The sequence below is a fragment of the Salvelinus fontinalis genome, chromosome 13 (genome assembly GCF_029448725.1).
Source record: "Salvelinus fontinalis isolate EN_2023a chromosome 13, ASM2944872v1, whole genome shotgun sequence".
NCBI lineage: Eukaryota > Metazoa > Chordata > Actinopteri > Salmoniformes > Salmonidae > Salvelinus > Salvelinus fontinalis.
Window position 1 is genome coordinate 38,738,499 of NC_074677.1, and position 26,840 is coordinate 38,765,338.

General features: G+C 41.1%; 1 protein-coding gene across 10 annotated transcripts in view; it reads right to left on the minus strand.

The window, feature by feature from the left end:
• Nucleotides 1-1,900: 1,900 nt before the first annotated feature.
• The window catches only part of LOC129868639 (RNA-binding protein Musashi homolog 2-like), a 338,972-nt gene continuing 314,032 nt past the window's right edge, over nt 1,901-26,840 (minus strand). For 6 of the 10 annotated variants that reach the window (XM_055942797.1, XM_055942795.1, XM_055942792.1 and 3 more), the window contains 4 exons: nt 19,355-19,534; nt 12,438-12,592; nt 8,443-8,513; nt 1,901-7,202 (listed from right to left, as the gene is read on the minus strand). In XM_055942797.1, the coding sequence (XP_055798772.1) occupies nt 8,472-8,513; nt 12,438-12,592; nt 19,355-19,534 (377 nt within the window). In that variant the 3' untranslated portion in view covers nt 1,901-7,202; nt 8,443-8,471. The remainder of the gene's footprint in view (nt 7,203-8,442; nt 8,514-12,437; nt 12,593-19,354; nt 19,535-26,840) is intronic. The other 4 variants (XM_055942800.1, XM_055942799.1, XM_055942798.1 and 1 more) reach the window with 2 other exon arrangements.

A 26,840-nucleotide genomic window follows, 5' to 3' on the forward strand; every position in this document is an offset into this window, starting at 1 on the left:
GTTCTTCACGTTGTATGTAAGTTCGTCGTTCAGGTCTGTCTACTTTCGTTTTGTTATTTTGTATCATTTTCAAGTATAGTTCGTTTTGTCTTGTTAAATAAATTCATCATGTCATTTCAACGCGCTGCACCTTGGTTCAATCCCTGCTCCTCCTCTTCTGATGAAGAGGAGGAGGATTATCGTAACACTAAGACAAATGCACCTGTAATAAAATGTGGTTAGTATGATTAATACAACTAAACACCATCACAGAGAGAAGCTACCATGCCTGCAGAATTAGGTACATGGGTTAGGTGTCCAGTCCAGTCCAGTCTTACCTGGAGATCGCAACTAGAGGGACTTGATACTGTGGGTTTAAGGGAATCAGAGTTCAAGAGACCACAGGTCAGCTTTAATAACGTGGGAGAAAGAAGTTGATATCCATTGATTGATATCCATGGACATAAGTATTGTATTGTTTTTTGGGGGGTTCTTTTTTGTTTGTTTCTAAAATAGTAGCAAAATAGTGTGGATAAAATAGTTTTGTCTGATTTTGTACAAAGCTAGGCAAAATGTATATACAGTGCCTTCAGAAGTATTCATACCCATTGACATATTCCACATGTTGTTGTGTTACTGCCTCAATTCAAAAGGGATAATGACAAAGTGAAAACATGCTTTTAGAAATTTTTGCAAATGTATGAAAAATGAAATACAGAAATATCTAATTTACATAAGTATTCACACCCTTGAGTCAATACTTTGTAGAAGCACCTTTCTGAACCTGGATTGTGCAACATTTACCCACTATTCTTTTCAAAATTTCTTAAGCTCTGTCAAATTTCTTGTTGGTCATTGCGAGACAACCATTTTCAGGTCTTGATATAGATTTTCAAGTAGATTGAAGAAGGTCCTCTTGGATTTTGCCGGTGCATTCAGTTTTCTTTTTATCCTGAAAACTCCCCAGTCCTTAACGATTACAAGCATACACATAACATGATGTAGCCACCACTATGCTTGAAAATATGGAGAGTGGTACTCAGTAATGTGTTGTATTGGATTCACCCCCAAAATAACACTTAGTATTCAGGACAAAAGTGAATTGCTTTGCCACATTTTTTGCAGTATTACTTTATCTACCGAAATCCCTTATTAAAAAGTTTACCTTCAGTACAGTGTGTGTGTGTGGGATGGCTATTGAGTGACTCGTCTCCACTTCCTTTCCGGAAACTGCTTTAGGAAGGACGCCTGCATCTTTGTAGTGACTGGGTGTATACCATCCAAGTAATTAATGACTTCACCATGATCAAAGGGATGTTTAATGTCTGCTTTTTAAATTTTATTATCTACCAATAGGTGCCCTTCTTTGCAAGGTATTGGAAAAACTCCCTGGTCTTTGTGGTTGAATCTGTTTGAAATTCACTGCTCGACTGAGGAACCTTACAGATAATTGTATGAGTGGGGTAGAGGGATGAGATAGTGTTTAACGTGATTTTTGAAAGACTATTATTGCACACAGAGTGCAACTTATTATGTGACTTGTTAAGCAAATTTTTTAGGTTTGTCATAAGAAAGGGGTTGAATACTTATTGACTGAAGACATTTCAGCTTTTCATTTTTAATACATTTGTAAAATTATATATATAAAAAAACATAATTCCACTTTGACATTATGTGGTATTGTGTGTAGGCCCGTGTAAACAAATCTAAATTGAATCCATTTTAAATTCCGTCTGTAACACAACAATATGTGGAAAAAGTCAAGGGGTGTGAATACTTTCTGAAGGTGTTGTATATGATTGTACCATTTGGTGCTCATAATACCTTAAATGTTGCATTTACTGACAATATTGAGACCATCAACATTTTATAGGATGAATAATACAATCTTATTACAACAGTTAAGCAAAGAAACAAGGAATAAAACAGGTCATTTTATTTAATTTTATTTTCCAGACAGACACATCGATTTCTGGACCACAGTAGAGGATGGAAACCTTTCACAATTTTTTTTTCATCATTATTATTATTTGAAAATACAAATATAAAATTATACTTTCCACATCTGAGATGTGAGAGACCCCCATCCATTTGAGTTTATTTTACAACAGGGCTTGAGCAAGCCATACAAGAAGACCTGAAAGATGCTTTCAGACGTCAGTCAGTTCTGTCAGTCTCTCGGCGTAAAAAGTCTGTTAACGTTAAAAAATGGGCAAGTGTTAGGAAAGGCAAATCAGGAGCAGACAGCAAATCAGCGAGGAGAGCTCAGTGGAAGGCTGCTCCTCCACTCTGGAAAACAGTGGATATTAAGTGGAAGGACAATAGCCTCATTATGCTGTGCAGTCATAGACTGCCCACTTTTCCTCATACGTTACTACAGATTGGAGTAGCAGCCGTGCACTCCGATCCACACACGTTAAGACTATCCAAAAGAAACTAGAGGATGGCTCACTCATTGCTACAGTCATCCTTAATGTATTACCTATGCCAGACCACTGAACAAGGTCCAGTTAAAATTTTGAAGACAATGCAATGCCAAAAGAGCACACTAGCTTACCATAACGTTGACTGTTTTGACAGCGAGTGATGAAAACAGTGTTGGCTACTATGTTATACAGACCCATGTGAGACAGGGTTTTGCTGTCTCTAGAATACAGAAGGCTCACTATTCTCATCTAGTCACACATAATCACATGAAGGATATACAGGTCAGACACGTGTACACATAACAGAACATGTACGTACTGTATGTACACAGACTAATGAACACGGGTGATTCATGGATGATGGGATGAAATGATTGGCCATTGCCTAGCACTTGCCTCAAAATTCAAGTTTAAATGGATACGGTAGTACTCCAATTATCAACACCTTCCAGGTCATTTTTGTCCTTTCCGATTTTTAATTCTTAAACCAACATGTTTTTTTTTCTTCAATGGAATTTCTATTCTACTAAGATGTGTAACATTCATCAGCTGTAAACTGCTGTCAATGAAAAATAAAATGACAGCAACAGAGCCATGCTACCTTAAAGTCCAAGCTACGGGATCAAATCAAAATAATATTTGGACACAGATCAAAAGGGAATGAGCTTTTTAATGGGATAACCAGCCTTTACTTTAATCAGAGGAGATAACTATAGAATAAGTACCTCAAGGCATTGCAATGTTATCATGAGTACTGTATAGAATATCTATTAAATAAACCTGCTCCCGAGTGGCGCAGCAGTCTAAGGCACTGTATCTCAGTGCTTGAGGTGTCACAGACACCCTGGTTCAATTCCAGGCTGTATCACAACCAGCTGTGATTTGGAGTCTCATAGGGCGGCGCATAATTGGCCCAGTGTTGTCTGGGTTTGGCCGGTGTAGGCTGTCATTGTGAATAAGAATTTGTTCTTAACTGTACTTGCCTAGTTAAATATAAAAATATATATTAAAAAAACTGCTACAGATCTATATGTAGGACCTGGACTGTTGATTTTCATCCTGCCACACACATTACATTTCTTTGTGAACATGTTATGGACAGTGAATCTATGAATTAATCCAACATTTACTTTATTATCAACTCCTATTGAATTCACCTACAATATTTGACTTTCTCTGTCCTCCAATAAACTAAATCCTTGACAAAAGGCTCCAAGGCCAAAATATATATCTGGAAGTGCTGCTTATTATTATAAGTGAGAAAATACATGAATATCTAAGCTTAGATGCACTTCCCACCTGTAAATGATCATCATTAAACTTGACATTGTCCTCCCCCTTGCTATACACATTACAGTTTTACTAACCACCTGACCTACTGTATGAAGACATTCAACAACAGGTGAACTAAATGAAGATCATCTGCAGGGGTAACTTCAGTTTATGCGGTGTTGCCCACCTCCACTAGTTAGGAAACAATCATTAGGACGATTCATTCTGTGTAATCTTTGCTCCAAGTATGTAATGGCATCAAATGACCCCTCTAGAAGGTAGATTACCTCAAATTCTTTGCAACCATTGTGAAGTAGTAAGCATAGCTGTCTAGATCTGTGAGAGCAACATTAACAGACAACATATACAAGCCTGACTTTGATTAGAATAAAGCGCTGATTTCCAGGGACTAAAAAAAGTATTCACAAAATTGATGTTTTTGGAGTGAAAGAAAAGGCAGAGACATTTAAAAAACAGAGTGGTATCTAAAAATAGCAGAGCCTTATAGGCATCTGGGATATTTTCAAAGTGTACAAAGATTAAAAGATATTACAGTTTAGTAGTGGTATTATTATTGTTATCATCATCATCATTAATGTTAACTTTCAAAAAAATATATGATTTTTTTCCGCACATAAAATATTTTTCATAATTATAGCTTGTGTCCCTTAGAAAGTAATATAAAAAAATGTTTTGCATATCTAGCGTTAGCATTTAAGGTAGTATGGCACACCCCTTTTAAAACATTCAAGGGTGGAGAATATCCAAATAATGCCTTGTTTAAAATTTCAGCTTACAGCAATTTGTTTCTCTATAGTTCTTCTGTGAGAGCTTTGGTTAGTTGAAACCATGTGAGATCGGTAAAACACAACAGAAAAGGAAAAAGACATATGAAACAAATGGCATGGAACTGCTATTAAAATAACTGTCTGCAAATGTATGTCAAACCTTTGATAATAAGAGCAAGTTCTATCCTTACTGGTCCTAAATCCACTAATAACTATAAGTATTATCACATTACATCTACAACTAATTACAAGGAGATAGAGAGTAAGAGAGAGGCGGGTGGTGGGTGGGGTATAATGTGACAGAGAAAGGAGGCAGAGGGAAAAGCCAGAGAAAGGGAGAACAACAAAGAAGCGCATAGACCACTACACTGGTATCAAAGACAGCACTCTGTTACAAGTTAATTGTGATTTTTTTTGTACACACTTGATATGCATGGATGATCAACAAAATATTGTATGTGGTGACAGGGAATGGAAAGAGAGAAATCGATGGATGCACAGTACATTTTAATATAATATTACAATTATTAATAGTAACCACAATATCAATAAAACCCCCTGACTCAAAATTGAAATCAGTGAAGAAGCATCTTTTTTTTCTCTTTTTTTCTGTATTTCTTTTTTTCTTTTACATTTGAACATTACACCGGTTCTCTTCTGTTTTCTCATTTAAATTATTACTTGTTTATCTCCACATCATTCAAAAGCATCCAGTATTTTCCTTCACCTGGTTGTTCTGAACAAAAGAGCTAATGAAATGAAACATCAGGTGAAATGAAATATCAAATACATTTGCAGCAGGAAAAGTACATCATCAGAATATACACCACTCATTCCATCATTATGTTTACAACTCTTACTGCACTTTAAAGCATGGCATTAAATGTCTCCAAAACCTGTCCCTACACATACTGCAGAAGAAATCTGCGCACCAAGCTATGATTAACAGGATGAATCATTTATTCAGTGTCTTCTGGCTGGATCTCAATATTTTAGATTAGAAGTTGACTTACACCATACAATGAAATCCAAAGACATGACCACAAAACATTGGTAGTAATTAATCAGTTAATTGCGATCTGTCAATCTGTTTATTCACCCCTGTGTGTGCCTATTCTAGAGAGGAGCAATGTCCAATAATCCTTCATACTTCACCCCAGAGACACAACCATTTTAAATAGCCAACATATACATGTGCAAATAGGAAATGGCCTGTTCTTTCTTTACTGCTCACAGTGCAATGATTTACTATTTTTTCCATTCAATGTTTTAATCTATTTGCCACTAAAATAAATTAAACCTGTCAACAATTCCAAGATATAACTCACAGGACTGAGGTATGGTATCAAAATATTTGCCTTCCTAATTCATTTGAAAATAGAACTGATGGAGAGAACAAGCGTTATACACTGACTCTACCACAGAGTCCAGATACTGCGTCCCAAACTTAACAGGAACAAGCAGGAGGAAACAAACAACAACAAACTACAAACAAGTTGAGTTTTTCTCTCCGGAGTATAAAAGTGTCAGAATGCGCAGAGCACTGTAAAATGCTTAGGCTCGAGTTCTATTCTTCAACACTAAATACAGTGTGCTTTGGATGAAATGATCACTCTTTTTGAAATAATATTGATTTCTAAATAACAGTTGGTTAGACAAAAGATACCAATGATCTTTTTGTTCCTTTAAAACTGAACTCCCCTTAAAACTGAACTGTGCACTGAACTCACCTTTTGTAAATATGCTGGTATGACACTTGTAAAGTTATTCAGCTTGAGTATTTACAGAGCAAGCCATCAGTGTTCTGTCCGACACTGGGGTAGTCACTGTCTCCGAGCAGTAAAGGATAATAGTATTTGTTTAGAGCTTTTTTTCTATTCACACGCTAGAACATTTCTTTGACACACCATCACAAAAATATGCTATCCTCTCATCAAGTTGGTTATGCATGATTGGAATAATATTTACAGTTACATTTCTTTTTCTTAAATCTTGAATTCACAATGTATTTATATGAAATTGTTTATAGTATACATATTTTTTTTCTAAACAACAAAAACAACACTTATAAAAAAGGACCATAAAAATATTGGAGTCCTCTTTGTATTGCCCAAAAAATAGGTAATTATGGTTAACAATGAGACATCACAAAAATAAAAAACAGCTACTAAAATGCATTAGTTAGTTACACTCTCGAATATGTCATTTGAAATTAAATGGATGTTTTTTTCCCAAACCTTTCCACTTTGGATTTATTTTTTGTGCAAAAAGACACCTGAAGCTCTGATCTGTTTTGTTTAAATGATTGGTACCAAAGGTGTAGGCATGACTTGCGAACATTCAACTATGACCCCCAAAGAGAGAAGCAAAACCATTTACATGAGTACACTAGAAGACAAAACCATTTACATGAGTACACTAGAAGACAAAATCCCAAATAAGGTGAAACTAAAATGCCTCTCTCTGAAGCTAATCAAAGAACTAATAAAAGAAAGGAAAAAAGTGAATGAAATCAACATGAAACATACCAAACCAGGTTGTCAGGTTACGGGTTTGGATTATGATACAGCAGTTAATTTTTTTCTGAGATGATTTTAATTTTTTTTTTTTTTTTTTGTGGTTATCCTCTTATTTTTCCTGGGTGATGCTGTAGTGCTTGAAGTTGGATGACATCACCTATACTCAGAGCTAATTAGAAGCTTCGGCCTGTCTTCCCTGGACCACCAGATAGACTCTGCTGAGGAACACAGATACAGTGAAACAATTAGGAACATGTACATTTTAAATAGCACAAAACATGACCACAAGCTTTATAAATATTAAGCCAGTGAATGGAACCACATCACATGTTTTCCAATTAAGTTCCACCTACTTTTAATTTTTTTTAGCATACTTTTTTTTAGCATACTTTTTTTTAGCATACTTTTTTTTAGCATACTAACAACACAATACGAGAATCTTACAACATAACATTGTTTGCTACTATACAATGTGTGTAAGACAATGAGGAACATCATCATAGGTATAATAGCAATGAAAAACAGACTTACACACAACCACAGGAGACTACAAATGCATTCTACTATAGTGGAGTGATCACAAGCACAGCTATGAGGAGGAACTCATTCTCCCAGAATTCCAGTTTACATAAACTGCATCTAATACGGTTGCTTTCTCTTGCCTCATACACTTTGAACACCATCAGAGTTAACAAAGGTTAATTTTGTGTGTTTACATTCTTGTCGTCATTTAGCAGATGCTCTTATCCAGAGCAACTTGGGTTAAGTGCATTGCTCAAGGGCAAATCAACAGATTTTTCACCTAGTTGGCTCAGGGATTCGAACCAGCATCCTTTAAGTTACTGGCCCAACGCTCTTAACCGCTAGGCTATGTGCCACCCAGCTGTGTTCAATGATATTAATAACTGGAACATTGGCTATTATCTTCAGATGAGTCCCTGACTAACAACGTCAACCAGAGACAATAGGCATTACACAGACGTTGACATGTCATGGGCACGCTTTACTTGACACATTGACTTGACTTTAAACAACAGGAGAATAAAACCAATCTTTTGCCATGAATGCAAACCAGAGAAAGCAACAGTACACAGTCAATTTAACCAAGAATATCATTATTGTTATTCTATTGATGTAGGCCTATAGGATTAGTGAAAGATATACAGTAAATCAGGGAGGACAAGTTCCACAACAAAAGCTTCATTATGTATTGTAAAAGCATGCACTATTATTAATTTGCCATTTGCGCACACATTTAGCATTTTAGACTTAATTAAAAAAGCTTGTTTCTGTATCTGTACAAGTTTGTAGGATGGTGATGTGAAATCTAGGTTTCCTGTATGCATTTTTACAGAAGAAAGGAAAGGTGAAATTGCAGTTGATGTAACAAAGTGATGAGGTAAATCTAAAGAAACAGATGGGTAAAGACTGCTGAACAATATAAATGGAATATAATACCTCCAATGAGATGGCAACCAACCACCTGCTCAATGGTATCCATTTGTAAAAGCTGTCGCAATCAACGGGCCCTAAAAGTGTACAGTCAGTACCTTTGTCAGTATGCATTTCAGGGGAAAAAAGAGTGAGTACATTGTATCCATTTTGTTCTGCTAGCATGAATGGGTATTCTCTGTTCCTGTTCATCATTTTGATCACTAGAGCAATAGATAATCATCATAAATCTCATCGGTTTTTAATTCTCTTAGGGGGAAGAACCTGTCCCTTGTAGCATTTTACAGATTTCAGTCTTCTCTTTATTACTCAGTGAGGGTGTTTACACTGTTATTCATTGATCTTCAAGACCCCACAACTACTGGAGGTCAATTACACATGGTGATGGAATGTTCACGTCTTCTAAATGATTCAGTTGATTCTAATGATCATAAGGAAGAGAGCTAGAATTGAGTAAAACGCTACAGGGATGATTGAATGATGACATATTGAATGAATCATTAGCACAATAGAGACAAAACAGAAGGAAAGTTTGAGAAGAGTGCGAATAGAGGCAAATTGAAGCACAATGTGTTTTGAAGAGAAGATTTAAACAACAATTCCTCAACACATAGTTGCCAGCCTAGTCAACTACTGCACAAGGGCCTAAGGACCTGTGAGGGACATAAGATTTCACTTTTTACATACATATATATACTCATTCATGCCAACATGAACAATATTCATTAATTCATGCAAAAGCTACTTAGCATTGTCATACAAAATCTCTTATGATCAGCCTGTTCTGCACGCTCTCTCCATCGTGATCTACTGTATGTTATTGTGCATAATGCCAATCACCCACATTGTCTGTAACCTATAAGTGAACTGGGACACTGACACAGCATTCTTAGAGGGCAGAAAGAACAAAACGCCAATTTGTATTTTATTTTAAACTGAGCCGGTTATCTAGCTTCTCATCTGTCTATTGTGTCTAACAAACCAAGGACGCATCGATTTATAGAAACGCTTCAATGAAACATGCTAAAAAGATCTAAAATGTTTAATAGCCATTCGTTTTCTTTGTCATCTTGTTCAATTCAAATCCAAGGGACAAAGGGGGCTTGAGCCCAGTCCATTATTGTTTATGTAAGGGATAATCAAATCTATCGAAGATAATGAACGACGTGGAACTGACCAACGCGTAGAGCCCCGAGTTGATTATCCATTTTATACCATGGCTATAGTTTAACACATTTGTCGATAGAAATGTGTTCAACATCCACTGAAGTAGCTAGCAATTTTACTAGATAGCTAAAGTAGTTGCTGTGGTAACCAAACAGACTTGCTAACCAAACCATCAGTCCTAGCTTGCCATTATGAAAATCGAATTCAACAATACCAATAATGTTTTCAATTCGACTCTTGCTCAGCTCAAACATAACATGTAAGAATGAACAATAGCCATTCAATTCCACCGTGCAAATATACTGTGCGTTATAGGGAAATAATGCACGCTCTAGAATGCCATTCAAGCCAATAATAAATGAGTATTTGACAATGCCATGGTATAAGACAGTAACTGTTCTGGCATTGACATCATCGTCTGACGTCTCTTAAGTCAGTACTATGACACCAAACTGGGAGATCTTGTGGCAAGTCAAAGTGACTGAAGTCATCAGTTAGGTTGTAACATGTCAAGTTCCACCATGTGATTACCTTGGCTGCATGTAACACAGAAAATAATTAAAAGGTGCATTTTAGTTCTGAGTCATTTCCCTTCTTAATGTTGTGGATAGAGACACAATCTGCATGTGCACTGGAGGTGAGAAGGCTACCGCGGCGATTCACTGGTTCATTGGACTCTGTTCGATTCATTGAGTCATTTTAAAGTGGATTAGTTTGAATGGAATTTAGTACAACTGAAGTAGAAATTAAAAACACATTTTGACAGCCCTTGTGGGAAACCTACAACCAAACCTGGATTTTATTTTGTAAAGAACTATAGCTGCATCAAAAATATCATATCTCTCTTCACATAATATTGTTATGGAGAAATGTACAAATGGGTGGCCTTATTCTGACTAGCGTTCAGACAGGGAAAATATTTAAATCTCCCCAACAACAGCTTGATCCCATGTGAAATAGGGATCCAAATGAATTCAGAAGCCTGCCCATCTGTATCTGGGTCAGCTAGACTATGGATGCAAACTGCAAAGGTTAAAACAAAAGAACAGAAAACAATGGGCGCAAGCATGCTATTTTAAAAGACAAGGAGATAACATGGTCTCCTGCCCATTTCTACCGCTGTAATCCAATCTAAGTGTTTTTATATAATTTTCTGCAATTACTCTTGTTCAATGGGCCTATGCTCCTTACTGTATGCTTTCATGATTACTGGTTTCCTCTGTCCTCAGAGTCCTAACGTTTTCTGAGAGGCAGATCATTTCCAGAGAATTCATCTGATTCTAAAACCCCCAAAACAACACTGAACAAAAATATAAACGCATCATGTCAAGTATTGGTCTCATGTTTCATGAGCTGAAATAAAAGATCCCAGAAATGTTCCATATGCACAAAAAGTTAATTTAGCTAAAATAAATCCACAAATGTTTACATTTCTGTTAGTGAGCATTTCTCCTTTGCCAAGATAATCCATCCACCTGACAGGTGTGGCATTTCAAGAAGCTGATTAAACAGCATGATCATTACACAGGTGCACCTTGTGCTGGGGACAATAAAAGGCCAAAATGTGCAGTTCTGTCACACAACACAATGCCACAGATGTCTCAAGTTTTGCGGGAGCGTGCAATTGGCATGCTGACTGCAGGAATGTACAACAGAGCTGTTGCCAGAGAATTGAATGTTCATTTCTCTACCATAAAGTAATTTTAGAGAATTTGGCAGTACGTCCAACCGTCCTCACAACCGCAGACCACGTATAACCATGCCAGCCCAGGACCTCCACATGGTGCTGAGGAGTATTTCTGTCTGTAAAGCCCATTTGTGGGGAAAATCTAATCCTGATTGGCTGGGCCTGGCTCCCCAGTGGGTGGGCCTATGCCCTCCCAGGCCTACCCATGGTTGTGCCCCTGCCCAGTCATGTGAAATCCATCAATTAGGGCCTAATGAATTTATTTAAATTGACTGATTTCCTTCTATGAAAAGTAACTCAGTAAAATCTTAGAAATTGTTGCATGTTGCGTTTATATTTTTGTTCAGTATACTTCTGACATTTCCACTCTCTGTCTGACACGTGTAAACTAGGAGACACTAACGAGCTGGTGACAGTTTGAACAAGTTCACAGTGTTTAAAGAGGCAGGTGACTGGCAGAGAGGGATATGAACATGAATTAATTCAGAAACTTTGGCGGTGCAAAGAGACAGGTCAGTAATAAGATTTAACGTTGAGCAAATTAAATGGTTTAATAGCGTGTGTGTGTAAGTGAACTTCAGTCCTATAGCAAATTCTATAACAAACATGGTCTTTCTTCCTAAATTGAGACCAACAAATATTCAACCAATCAGACATGGCACCCCTGACAACCAATAAGGCAAGTTGCAAAAAGCCAATTAAATATTTTTTTTCTGCAATGTGGTGCTTTTGTTGGGATATCATGTGAGTTTTACTTGCCTGATAAAATTACATTAAACTTATGCAATTTGGTCACTCGCTCTCATAACATTCTCTTCCTCAATTGTTTTATGTATTGTTTTATTTACATAAGTCTATTGTTGACAGGATAACACACCAGCCCTGTGATCCTCCCCATCTGATTGGTTCAGTCAAATCTCATTAGATCTTTTTAAAAGTTTGATTTGGCACAAGTGATTCACCTGGAGTGTAATTAGTGGTGAAAACAGTCACAGTTAGAGAGGGAGTTGAGCAGTGATGGGCGGTGTGCATTGCCTACTGCTCTATTTTTTGTAACACTAACACATCTATGTATAAGGACAGCAGTCTAATGGGCTAGCTAGACAAACAGGACTGTCAGTGAACAGAGAAGGTGTACTGTACTCACTGCCATGCTGTGGCCGAAGCCGGAGCCAGGCTGGGGGCTAGCAGCACTGATGTAGTTGCCCACATTGGAGTCCTGGCCTCCAGGGCCGTACAGTTCGGCTACAGGCCCTGGGCTGTTGGCACCAGGGAAACCTCCAGGCCGAGGTGGGTTTCCCCCTGCACAGAGAGCACAGCAGGGGCGCAACAGTTCAGTTACACCGTGGTGCACCATTGAGCACAGATGAGAACTTACATGCAGCTAGTTCATTCTAATTAATTCTAGTTCATTCTTCCACAATATATACATTCACATCTAAGAATATATTACTGGATTCATATGTTTGGCAAGAGGTATATTAAGCAATACTATAATTAAACAGAGCACACACATTAGTGAGAGATTGGAAATGGCATTTTAGGCCAGTTTGCATGTTAATCGCATACATTTTGCTGGGGACTGACAAAAGATATGTTGCAGGCTTCAGGAGGCAAGAGCAATGTAATAGATGAATCCAGTTTGATATTCTTGAGATTTCTACATACTAGGTATACTATACAGTGATAACACTCAACCATGCACAATAGAAACCATAAGCAGACCACCAGAGATACTTGGACCATGCTAGTAAGGTTGCAGCTTAAAAGGTTAAGTTATGTATGTTGTGGACAAGTGTTCATTTTAATGAAGTTATTTTGAATATAATTGTCAAGAGGTACCCTGTAGTTAAGGGGGCAGCTCAGTTGCTTTGGATTCTATACTCATGCAGGTATGAAACCAGTTAGTTTTTTTGATTTGCCTATACATCTAACCTGATTGGACAAAACATTCCAATGTAAACTCAGCAAAAAAAGAAACGTTCCCTTTTCAGGAACCTGTCTTTCAAAGATAATTCGTAAAAATCAAAATAACTTCAAAGTTCTTCATTGTAAAGGGTTAAAAAAATGTTTCCCATGCTTGTTGTTTATACACCGTTTCCCATGCTTGTTCAATGAACCATAAACAATTAATGAACATGCACTTGTGGAACAGTCGTTAAGACACTAACAGCTTACAGACAGGAGGCAATTAAGGTCACAGTTATGAAAACTTAGGACACTAAAGAGGCCTTTCTACTGACTCTGAAAAACATCAACAGAAAGATTCCCAGGGTCCCTGCTCATCTGCGTGAACGTGCCTTAGGTATGCTGCAAGGAGGCATGAGGACTGCAGATGTGGCCAGGGAAATAAATTACAATGTCTGTACTGTGAGACACCTAAGACAGAGCTACAGGGAGACAGGACGGACAGCTGATCGTCCTCGCAGTGGCAGACCATGTGTAACAACACCTGCACAGGATCGGTACATTCGAACATCACACCTGCGGGACAGGTACAGGATGGCAACAACAACTGCCTGAGTTACACCAGGAACGCACAATCCCTCCATCAGTGCTCAGACTGTCCGCAATAGGCTGAGAGAGGCTGGACTGAGGGCTTGTAGGCCTGTTGTAAGGCAGGTCCTCACCAGACATCACCGGCAACAACGTCGCCTATGGGCACAAACCCACTATTGTTGGACCAGACAGGACTGGCAAAAAGTGCTCTTCACTGATGAGTCGCGGTTTTGTCTCACCAGGGGTGATGGTCGGATTCCCATTTATCGTTGAAGGAATGAGCGTTACACCGAGGCCTGTACTCTGGAGCGGGATCGATTTGGATGTGGATGGTCCGTCATGGTCTGGGGCGGTGTGTCACAGCATCATCGGACTGTGCTTGTCATTGCAGGCAATCTCAACGCTGTGCGTTACAGAGAAGACATCCTCCTCCCTTATGTGGTACTCTTCCTGCAGGCTCATCCTGACATGACCCTCCAGCATGACAATGCCACCCGCCATACTGCTCGTTCTGTGCATGATTTCCTGCAAGACACGAATGTCAGTGTTCTGCCATGGCCAGCGAAGAGCCCAGATCTCAATCCCATTGAGCACGTCTGGGACCTGTTGGATCGGAGGGTGAGGGCTAGGGCCATTCCTCCCAGAAATGTCCAGGAACTTGGAGGTGCCTTGGTGGAAGATTGGGGTAACATTTCACAGCAAGAACTGGCAAATCTGGTGCAGTCAATGAGGATGCACAGCAGTACTTAATGCAGCTGGTGGCCACACCAGATACTGACTGTTACTGTTACTTTTGATTTTGACCCCCCATTTGTTTAGGGACACATTATTACATTTCTGTTAGTCACATGTCTGTGGAACTTGTTCAGTTTATGTCTCAGTTGTTGAATCTTGTTATGTTCATATAAATATTTACACATGTTAAGTTTGCTGAAAATAAACGCAGTTGAGAGTGAGAGGACGTTTATTTTTTTGCTGAGTTTATATATAGACACTTTTTATTGAATTGAATATTGACTATCTACAGTATACATCTATTTCATCGTCATTTGGCCATTTTCTGTTTTCAGTAAACTGCAGAAAGTGTTCTGATTACGTTTGTTAAAAATCCTACTCCAGCAAGAAAGCAATGGACAAGTGTTCTACAGACAGAGGAGGCAAAAACCTTGGGAAATATAAAAACATAAAAGCTTTCCCAGAGTTCATCCACAGGTACACAATGTGGAGATGTAAAAGAATCGCTCTGTGTAACCTCCGACCTATGCCCTGTGGCTAGGAGCGAGTCAGACTAATAAAAAGGCCTTTTGAAACCCAGACACCCAGCGATGGCCAATAACACTGGCGATATAAAACTAAGCCAGAGGGGGAGAGAAGGCACAGATGTCTTAAAACCCTATAACAGCTACACCACTTCAATATCCTCTGCTGTCAGATTCACATAACCCTCCATCTCACCCCTATTGAGAAACAAACCATGAAAATAAATGCACAAATTCAATTAGGAATGGAGGGAAAAACCTCTACAGAGCTCTGAGGCTCTGGACTGTGGCATATCTCCTTCACGAGGAGCTGTGGTGCGTGTATACAAATGGACAGTTGCTCTTTTACGGTAGCTATGTGCTTGAAGTTTCTATTATAAATATATACACAAAGCTAAATTTGAGCTCACGAGGCTAATGGAATCTGTACTGTACAGTGATTCCTTGCAAAACACTTCAAAAACAAGCTTAAGATGCTATTGAACATGCAAAACACACACACACCCTTATCAGATGCTATAGTCTTTCAGAAGTTGTGACACATCACTTACAAAACTTTGTTGTGTTAATTCATCTATACTAACTCTGAGCAGCACAAAACCCCTCCTACAGTGGGTTTCTTCCTAAATGTAAAATGAGAACCTGTCCCAGAGCATAGGGATCTAATGAGGGTGACACTGCTGCTTAACTGCAGGCCCTTTCTCATGGCTTGCCTCACTACTCTTATCTGTACAGAACAGCCCCTAATAGGCTTGCTTATTAAGCAATTACTGCTATTTTCAGTTTAAACGGTAATCCTAATTTCTTATAATTGGTGGATTCTATTGAACTGCGCACAGCATCCCCTCTTCATATGAAACAGGATTCATGCTTTTCCTTAAACCCTGGGGCTACACAGACTCAGCCATTAAGTTTAACAGCAAAACATGAGTTACACTTACTGGGGCTGACTGGTGGCTTAGAGGTGCCCATGCTAATTTAATGAGCTAGCCTTTGATTACACAGCATCTTTTAAGACACAGGTGACTCATCTAACACGCACCAACTCCACTCGCTGGGTTATTATTCATGTCACTTAGTACCTCGCTGCTGCTGTGACAAGATGTTTGTTTGGAGGGGAGCAAGGTGCTGACGCTAATGGAGTTCTATTCCTTCCCCGCTTCCTTGTTTTCAGAAACAATAGCATTAACTCTGAAAAGGAAGGTTCAACAAAAAGGCAAACCAGGTGATTGAAGATGTGCCTCTGTGTCTGTGGGAGACCGGGGTGAGTAGATATGAAGAAACATGCTCAAGTATCTGAGCAACGACAACGCAGTGGGTCAATATGACAGTGTTTAACCACTGTAGTTTTCAATTGCTGTTTTAAGTCCTGGAGAACACAAAACTGTTTTTTGCTGTAATCGGTTCTTAATAACTGAAGCAGTTTGTATACCGTATCTTACTAATGCACACAAGGTCCAACCGAAATTTGAATACACTTTTAACCCAACCCCTCCGAAAGACACATACTGTACATTCACATACAGGTTTTGGAGAGGTACAGGGGGCCGCCACACTGAACACCTAGGGCACAACGACAGGCAATGACATCTACGATTTGATACCAGCAACCCTCCAGTTGCCAGCTCACTTCCCGACAGATTTTTCCCGTCGGACCCGAACTGGCAATCCTTCAGTTACTGGCTCGCCTCTCTAACCGTTAGGCTACCTGCCACCCTGTAGAGGCAATTTAGGTAGTTTACAATTAACACTTGGAGGAGGTTTACAATTAACATTTGGAGGAGGTTTACAATTAACATTTGGAGGAGGTTTACAATTAACATTTGGAGGAGGTTTACAATTAACATTTGGAGGAGGTTTACAATTAACATTTGGAGGAGGTTTACAATTAACATTTGCCATGAAATCGTTTCTACTCAAACTGGCGGTGGCAATTTCCTCGTGGCTGTGAATCTGTCAGTGGAGAACCAGAGCTCAGCTTCCCCACCTGTACCCATTGGGCATAATTAGAAACCAGAAGGAGCCTTTACTACCTGAGGAGGGCCACAAAACACTTCCTCCTCTACAGCCAAGCGCAGACAAAATAAAATAATCGACACACTATACAATCCCCACATCAAAAGCTGTGCTTTTCAGCACTTTGACTTTGGATGTTGACCTATATGCACAATGCTGTAGGTGTCTTAGCAAAGCTGTTTGTTCTCCCCCTCTTCTTTACAGCTGTGTGTAATCAGAGCCCACTCATCACCACTCTGTGGATAAATGCAGGAAGTGGTTGCGGGCCTGCAGTCCTGCCATCCCCTGTGAAGCCCTAGGACAGACATCCATCCCAATGAGTCAGGCAGGCAAATCTCCACCCAGACTGGGCCGGCCTCCAAACCAGGAGATCTGTGTAATCTTCGCTGTTAAGCATGAGGCCTAAAGATGTCCTTTCCTGTCCACTGCCAAAGCCAATGAGGCAGGACTAGTGAGGAGTACAGGGACGGACTGCAGGGGGCCTCAACACCTGCCGCTGCCTGCTGGTCACCACTCCTCCACTGGTACAATGGAGTAGGACTCTACAGAGCAGTGACAGCACCATCATTCTGTCTGGATGGGTCGTCATCATCATCAGACATCATTACTGTCTCTATTCTACATGGCCACTTCATCTGAACACAAGGATAGGACCTGGTCGGGAAGAGCAACACACCAGTAACCAAATTCACTTTATGCAGTCTAGCATACTTTCAGGAATATCATGTATTTCATTGTGAATAACATTGTTTGAGGATTTCAGCTGTGCACATACTGTATATGGAGGATGACTGGTAAACGGAGTGATACAACAAGAACCCTGACAAAGAGGGGCTCCAGCACTATCTACTGTGGAGCAGATCAACACCACCAAATCACATTTACAGCTCTCTGCCTGACATCCCCTGAGCTGGGGTCAGAAACAAAAGAAACAAACACTTCTCACAACCTTTTCCTCTCAACATTGTTTTTCTCAACACTTACTGCCCAAAATATGAGATGACATTTACTGAAATGACATCTCTTGTTAGTAACAAACCTATGACCAAACAAATAACTGACCCTGCAAGTTTAGAATGAGGGTAATCAATTGAAATGAAATTGTCATAGCTACGCATTATCTGTAGAGGAAATGGCATAGAAACACAATTGCTTTCCATTGAGTTATAAGATGTAAAACATACAGTTTTCACTATGTTTAGAATACAACCTTGGGAAAGACTAACCAAATTACAAACGCTTCTGCCAAAAACCAAACACTATCATAACTGAAACATACCACTGTTTTAGTGTAATGGTTAAATGATGCATATGACTGTACTAGGATGTAATGTTACTATAATGTATACACAAATCATGCCTACTGATTGATTGACTAGTTGTTCACAGAACGATAATGGAGGTGATCATGCTTTCACCACAGGTCCTTTCATTTTCCTTCACTCAATCATTCCCAATATACTCTAACTGAATAACTCTTTCAGTGAGTCAGTCAGTCAGTCAGTCAGTCAGTCAGTCAGTCATCCAGTCATCCAGTCAGTCATCCAGTCATCCAGTCAGTCAGTCAGTCAGTCATTCATCCAGTCAGTCAGTCATTCATCCAGTCAGTCAGTCATCCAGTCAGTCAGTCAGTCATCCAGTCAGTCAGTCAGTCATCCAGTCAGTCAGTCAGTCAGTCAGTCAGTCATTCATCCAGTCAGTCAGTCAGTCAGTCATCCAGTCAGTCAGTCAGTCAGTCAGTCAGTCATCCAGTCAGTCAGTCATTCATCCAGTCAGTCAGTCAGTCAGTCATCCAGTCAGTCAGTCAGTCAGTCAGTCAGTCAGTCATCCAGTCAGTCAGTCAGTCAGTCAGTCAGTCAGTCAGTCATTCATCCAGTCAGTCAGTCTCTCTCATTCAAACGTAGAGATCCAAAAGGTGCAAATGTCCATGTGGATCGAGACATGACAAGTAAATGTGAGCTTTCTCACAGAGGACATTGTAGTCCAGTCCTTTGCCTCCCATGCTCTGTTACATGCATATGGAGGAAAACATACATGTCCTCCCCTAGGTGCAAGCAGGGGCATGGAATAAACCTCACAAATAAACATAAAAAGGTACATTGAAATTCAAAAAGGAGGATAAAACATGCAATGCATTGCTGGCAAAACGTTCATCCTTTTCACGTTTCTTTTTCCTTTATAGACAAACAAAACGTAGACAAAAAAAGCATAGATCATCTGTATGGAGGAAACATCATGAATCAAACTGAACAGTCCAGAAGGTGAATGGGAGAGATGCGCACATACAAACCTGGGCTCTTAAACTGATCCGGGCTGTGCAGGTGCTGGAGGGGGGAGTTGCAGGCGGAGGTGGCATGCTCACTGTGCAGCATCTGAGCCGCCTGGGGCCCCAGGGAGCCATAGTCCGCAAAGGAGCAGGGTGCCCCCCTCTGGTCACTGGGCGCAGAGTAAAACCCGTAATCGGGAAAGCCTGAGAGGTACAGTATAGGGTGGGGAAGGGGAGGGGAAGGGACTCCATCATTGTGGAAAACGTTTGGTTTCATTGTTTCACAGTAGTCAATGTTGTCCAGACTCTTTAGCATGACATAGTTGGTGTGTGACATTATGACGGGTTCATTTAGCTGAGATACATGGCGTCCTCTCCCTGCTCTCTCTCCCCAGCAGAACCTGCTGCCAGTCTGTGTCTGAGGTGTAGGAGTCTGTCAGCACCAGACTAGTGCATCATCCCTCTAGGGAACCCAACACATTTCAATGGTTGACTGTCTAAGATAACAGGATGCTTGACTGGCTATCAACAATCATAAGACAAACAGTGAAGTGGCAGGACTGGCTGTCTCTGAAGCCTAGACACGAATCAGTCTAACCTGATTCCCTCACATTGTCCTGCAATTGACAGAGGGGGATGATATTGGAGAATTATTAAAAATGCAGGTCAATAGAGATTTACTTGAAGACTACAATGCTTACTGGATATACCTGAAGGAAACGCTCATCATTGAACGGGAGGAAAATGTAGAATGCTCACAAATCAATAATTAATTTCAAGCCTCTGGTTCTGAACCACTACAACTACAGATTGAGGTCTATGCATGTGACATTTTCTCCTGGTTTGATAACAAAGAGACACATTCATGTGTATTGACCATAAATAGTAGGAAAGACTCCAAAACACTCCACAGTTAAGCTTGGGCTATTCCAACATACCCTTCTTTCAACACAGATGGAGGATTATCAACGCTTCAGAAATCGTCATTCAGCAATACGACATGCTGACGTTTATTGCTTGTCCTCTTAATCTGAGACAAACTGCTCATATAAAGAGAGCCATTAAAGGCACATGTTGCATCGTGCACCTCTTCAATATGGGGAGTTAATCCACTCAAGGAAAAACTGAGATTGGCGTCAGCGGCTCTTTTCCTGGCGGGTCTCCCCGCTGTGTGTTTGTTTATTTGGGTCTCCAGCTGAAGAGGCGATCAAAGCCATGTCACACCTAGACCTCCATTATGAGCTTGTTAGCAGCTGCCAAATGAAATCCAAACACAGGCGTGCTCCTCAACCGGCGCTTTAGGGCCCCCCGGTTTCATCGAGCGCTACGTGGGCTCCATGCCCACTCCTCAAATTATGGGCCCCTAAAATGGCAGGCTTCCCACATTGCTTCCCACTTCCAGTCATGTAAACGGTGACACATGGAAGACAGCTCCATAAGACAATAATCCCCTTTACATCTCTCTTAAGCAGCTGCCATGGAAAATTGATCGGTCTTTATCAATGAGGAAAACTCAGATTTAGGGCGACATTAATGGGACAATGAAGGAAATGATGTGTAAACGCGTCGATGCAGCAACGCAAGAAGAATGTCTGAATGAATGATAAAAACCTACTTTCACCTAAATCTTTCTAGCCTGAGACAAGTCTTCCCCAACAAGTCTAGAAATGAGAGAACGTTAAGTACCTGCTGACTCCAGTGGTCTGACAGAGCTGTCTCCTCTCAGTGTGATACAGACAGGATATGAAAGGACATGAGACCAAGAGACAGGTGCTGAGTCACCAGTGATCTGCCCTCAACCCACAGTTCTCAGTCTGTCTCTGTATCTCAGTCCTGGAGGCTGCTGTCTGTCTGTCTGTCTGTCTCTGTCTGTCTGTCTGTCTGTCTGTCTGTCTGTGCCTTTATCTTACACATGGTCGTTCAGCATTCTGCACGTGTACCACCGTCATTAAACCCAGCTGCATCTTCTCTGTACCCTACGCCGTCAACATGCCACTAACCACAGAGCCTGTCCTCCCAGGCAGGGGCGGTCACTCACACACAGCAAAGACCTGGATGACACTCCCCCTGCAGTACGAAGATGAGGACTCAGTGAGGATGGGTCAGGTTGAATTATGGACGAGGGCATTTCAGAGGGTCACTGCTTTTTTTCTCGAAAGAATGTGCTCTCTTCCGGGAGCGGAGAAGAGGGATAAGGGAGCAAATTTCCTGAGCGTTCCACCTCCTTATCTTCACCCCCGCCCCCCCATCCCTCCTTTCTTCTGCCTGTGCTATGGAAAGCTGCCTTGAGGCAACATTCACGGAAATATGCATTCAGCCAGCTTTAATCGTAAGGAGACCAAGAAGAGAGAAACTAGGGACACTTGTGTTTAATCTGTTTGTGACATCCACGCTAATAGGTGACCGTCCTTGAGTTTGCGAGGTGCTTTTTCCATGCTCACCTCTAATTAGACAAGCTTCCTCTGCTTCCTCTCCTCTTCCTAATTAGATCTTTAACAACAAACAAGCAGCGACCTTTACAAAGGCCTTGCCACAATCTCCCCCATTAGTTAAACGGCTGAGAGGCGCTGGGCTAAGGGAGGGGAGAGGGGGAGGGAAGCCATGCCAACCATGCCACATCCTCATGGTACTGGCTGTCAGGCCCCCGACAATGGCAGCTTCCTGTTACAATCTGCATAAATCCGCCAATTCTATGATAGCAGGAACGACAGGACACAAAGACGACATCAACACACACAACAAATACACATGGCGGCTTTGTTTGCGCTGACACGGACAATTAGCCCTCAGCTGCCGGCAAGGTCTCATCTAATAAAGCCAGGCAAAATTACTTTTATTGTTCAGGTAGATTGCTTCTAATGATAGTGCCATCTGTGGGACAGCATATGAATAAAATGATTCTGAAAATACTTCCTTCTATGGATCAAAGCCTGAAAAGCACACATCTGGGAGAGGCCGAATAGCTTGATTATCTTCCCCAACTAATTTGATTTTCAGAGCATACAAATGTTTTAAGCAACTTTCACTTGGGCGAAGGTGCGGAACAGAATGAGAGTGAAGAAAAGTCTCTGAGCACCAAAGAAATAATGGCTTTCCTGAGATCCACCTAAACACACACATGTTCTTTATCAATCTGTTAGAGATATACTAGCACATTGATGCTGGGGGATGAAGGGGGCTTGTATATGTGTGTATGCATACAATGTGTGTAGTTTAGGTGAATCCCAGTGGTGCTTTAGAATATTGTTCATTATAAACTGCTCTACTATATTTTTACATTACAGGAACATCTGGTCCTATCAATAGAACTACCACAAATGAATAATAATAAACCAACATGGAATATCCTATGGCACAATGACTTTTCTTTAGAATAGAACACAATATTCTCTGAGCTCTTTAACATGCAAGGAGCATCCACATGATTACCTATAAACTTTCTCTGTTTTTGTCTGTAGATAATAAATGCATTGTGGCTATCAGTACTCACCAGGGCAGAACATAAAACAGAACATTCTGATTGAGGTGACTGAGGACAGAAACGGTGCCATAAAACAATGCTTTGCAGACAGCCGCAGCACGGAAAGTCCTTCTACAATAACAGTCCGTGACTATTCAACTGAGCAGGACACTTTCTGCAGTGAAAGATGTCTTCCCTTGCTCTTTCATGGTCAAGTTTAGGTGGATGCTCAGACTGACTCAGAGACGTGCACTACCACACTATACTGAGGAGTTTTAACTAGGCATGCAGTCTGTGGAAGGGACACACACAAACACAGGCACACACACACACACACACACACACACACACACACACACACACACACACACACACACACACACACACACACACACACACACACACACACACACACACACACACACACACACACACACACACACACACACACAAACACACACACACAAACACAGGCGCACACACACACACACACACACACAAACACAGGCGCACACACACACACACACACACACACACACACACACACACACACACACACACACACACACACACACACACACACACACAGACATACACAGACATACACACACAGACACACAGACACACACACACACACACACACACACACACACACACACACACACACACACACACACACACACACACACACACACACAGACATACACACACATACACACACAGACACACAGACACACACACACACACACACACACACACACACACACACACACACACACACACACACACACACACACACACACACACACACACACACACACACACATCATCTCTGTAGTGTGATGGGGCAGTAGGCTGTAGTAGGTCCCCACAGCTGCATCACTGATCTGTTATGAGCCTGAGACAATCCCATTATTAATATTCACACCATCTAACCGGAACAATGGCCCCTTCTTTGGACTTTATTTCCCCCCCCTTCTGGTCTAATTGGATGTAATTACTCATCTACAAAACAAATGAGCAGGTTGAGGTTGCCTTGGAGACCAGATCAGGAGGCCCAGCAGTGCGAATCATTCGCCGAGCTCCATTTATACTGATAATTATCCCCCCCTCTAATTTTCTCTCTCTCTCTCTCCCTTTGCCCACTGGCCAGAGGCTGCTGGGGATGGGGTGGTCAGCTCTCATCAGCCAGCTAAGAGCTCCACAGTTCAATGCTGGAGAGGCTGCTTCTCTTATAGCATACTGCCATCACGAAGATGGCTTTCTTCAAGTGGATAAATGCTCCTCTCTCAAATCCACTTTGCCAGATGACTGCCTCTAAGGAAGGATTGCAAACCACTGCCTTGAAAGTATTGCTACTCTGCTCCTCTCTATGAAAAAACAGACAAAGAACCCTATCATGTTCGTGCTAAAATACAGGGCATATTCCCCTCCACTTTACCACTTTAGAGAGAGGACAAGGTGCTTAAGAGTGCACCAGTGTTCTCTAACAAAAGTCTGTGATTATCCTGATACTGAAACTTCAATTCCCCAAAATACACACAGACATACTCACACAAATATTAATACACAAACACCCATGCACGCACAGACCGTCACAGGCACACACACATAGTCACAGGCACACACACACACACAAACACCTAGAGCGACGTTTGCTCCCAATCATCCCTCTCTCCCATGCCCCCTCTCAATTCCCTGGTGGCCTTCCGCACACGTCACTCTGCGGAGGATGTCAATAAACCTGTCATACGGCTTCCCAAATTAGCTTTGAATTTCACAGCGACTGTAATTAGCTACTCCATTTCCACCTATGCCATTTCTCTGGGCTGCCGAGACTAGCTTTCACTTTCCATTTGAAATAGCATTTTCTGACTGAATGAGTGACTAATTAACAGCACTAGATCCCCTTATCAAAAAGCACCGACATTTCATAAATAATACATATTTAATGTCTTGTCATTTTGTGCTCAGAAAGGCTTGGCTAATGAAGTTTAACAGATGATTTATTTCTGCATTTACTACCCCATAACCAAGCCTTTATTCTTCTTTTAGATTTTCATTCTTTCTCTCTTTCTTCCTCTCTCAATCCTTTTTGAAACACTGATAGCTTCCAGAAGTGCCTCATCACAGGAAAAGAACAGTCTTAAAAGAACATAAAAGAGAATGTTTTCTGCCAGTAAATCACAGGTGTCTAACCAGGCGTGTGACAAGGTGATGCGTGACGTAGGCTATTTCCCCTCTTGCAGGTGTGTCAGGAGGGCTACGGAGCACAACAACAGAACACTATGGAACACTAGGACAATTCAGATCGTGTGCTGTCCTTGTAATAACACAACCTACAACTATTTGACAAGAGTTTTGATTAGTTTATGAGTGACTAATGGTTTATAAGGTAAAGCTATGTCTTTAAATGAGTTCATGCAAAAGGTTTTCTGACTTCCACTAGAAACCAAAGTGAGTGAGGCCATGACTCCAGCCTGAAGCCCATTGGAGAGGCACAGCATGGACCAAACCCCAGGGCATTCTCTTCTGTGACCCCTGAACATCTGCCAGCCACAGCTGTGTGAGCCACTGCACTATAGGACAGGAGCTGGGGAGAGAGGGACAGGAACTCCTTACCCTCCCCACATGTCACATCTACTCTCTGGGCCCCAGTGCAAACCTGGAGTATACCACTGTCACATGGATTGGTTTGGCATGCTCGTACCCAGGACATGTGATGCTCTTCTGGGCTCGACGCTGAGCTAAGCGGAGCAGCATCTGGGACAAACGGATGGACCTGAGCACCCATGGAGCCTGGGGATCCAGATTAATTTAGCCCGATGAACACAGCCAATCCCAGACTCCTCTGGGGCACTTCCCAGGATCACAGAGCTTGTTGGGAGGAAATGGATAATGATCTCAGATAATGTGGCAAAATGTGCCAAATGATTTCCCTCTCCAAGCAAGCTGTGAGTTCCTCAGTAGAAAACAACAACAGCCAGGGTTCAGTGGAGGAGAATACTGAAATCTACATCTACATGAGAACCTCTTGTTTCTCTCTAAGGCAGAATAGAACCACAGGATAACTGTTTCCTAGGGGATATGAATCACATGGTAGAAATGATCAAACCAAACATAGATAGATAACAAACCATTTATTAAATTTATGTCAATGACGTCATTACAGATTCATGTCAACATGTTGCAGAATGTACAAGTTGTATGTTGAAAACAACACATCCCTTGTTCCAAAAGCAGGGACATTTTAAATACTATTTCACTGTTTAAATCCCTCTGTGGGGACAACATGTTGCACTGCCAAGTGCTGTTTTAATAGCACAATTATTCGGGCATAGAAATATTACTACCAAAGCATTATACTGTGCTCTGTGTAGTGGGAAAGGTCATATTAAAGCATGGCCTCAGTGTTCCCCAGGACTCTGAGGTCACTGGGGCACTGAGGATAAAGACAGAATTGATTGGCCATAGAAAAGGCCCTCAGAGATGTGCTTATTACAGAAATAATAATGGACGGAACTGAAGCCACATTAACCTTCAGCACAATGCACTTATTTTGTATCAAGGGACCGTTGGCCAGGAGAACTGGACATGTAAGGACCCTCTTTAGCTGACGAGACTGATCCGCTCCCACTGAGTTAGCATCTTACTGACATCCACTAACTCACAGGGGAAGGAGGATGGGACAGGGAGAGGGAGAGGGAAAAATAGAGGATGAGAAAGAGGGAAGGGGCGCAGAGGGCGGTGAAGAAAATGAGAGAGGGAGCAAGGCATAGAGAGAGAATTAAAGGCAAAGAGGTAGAGTAAGCAAAACATTAAGAAGAAAGAAGAAAGAAGAGAAAGGATCAAAAGAACATCCTCGGCCTTCATGAGCTCGGCAGCAGAAATTCCTTGGTGATCGATGCAGGTTTACAGGCGTTACAGAGGCCTTGAGAAGAGAATAGGCCATCTCATCTCCAAGACTCTGAAACATCCCACTCATTTCCGCTTCACATAATAAGAGCTCATTCCTCTGGAAGGAGCTGAAAGGGCCTGAATGAGAGACTG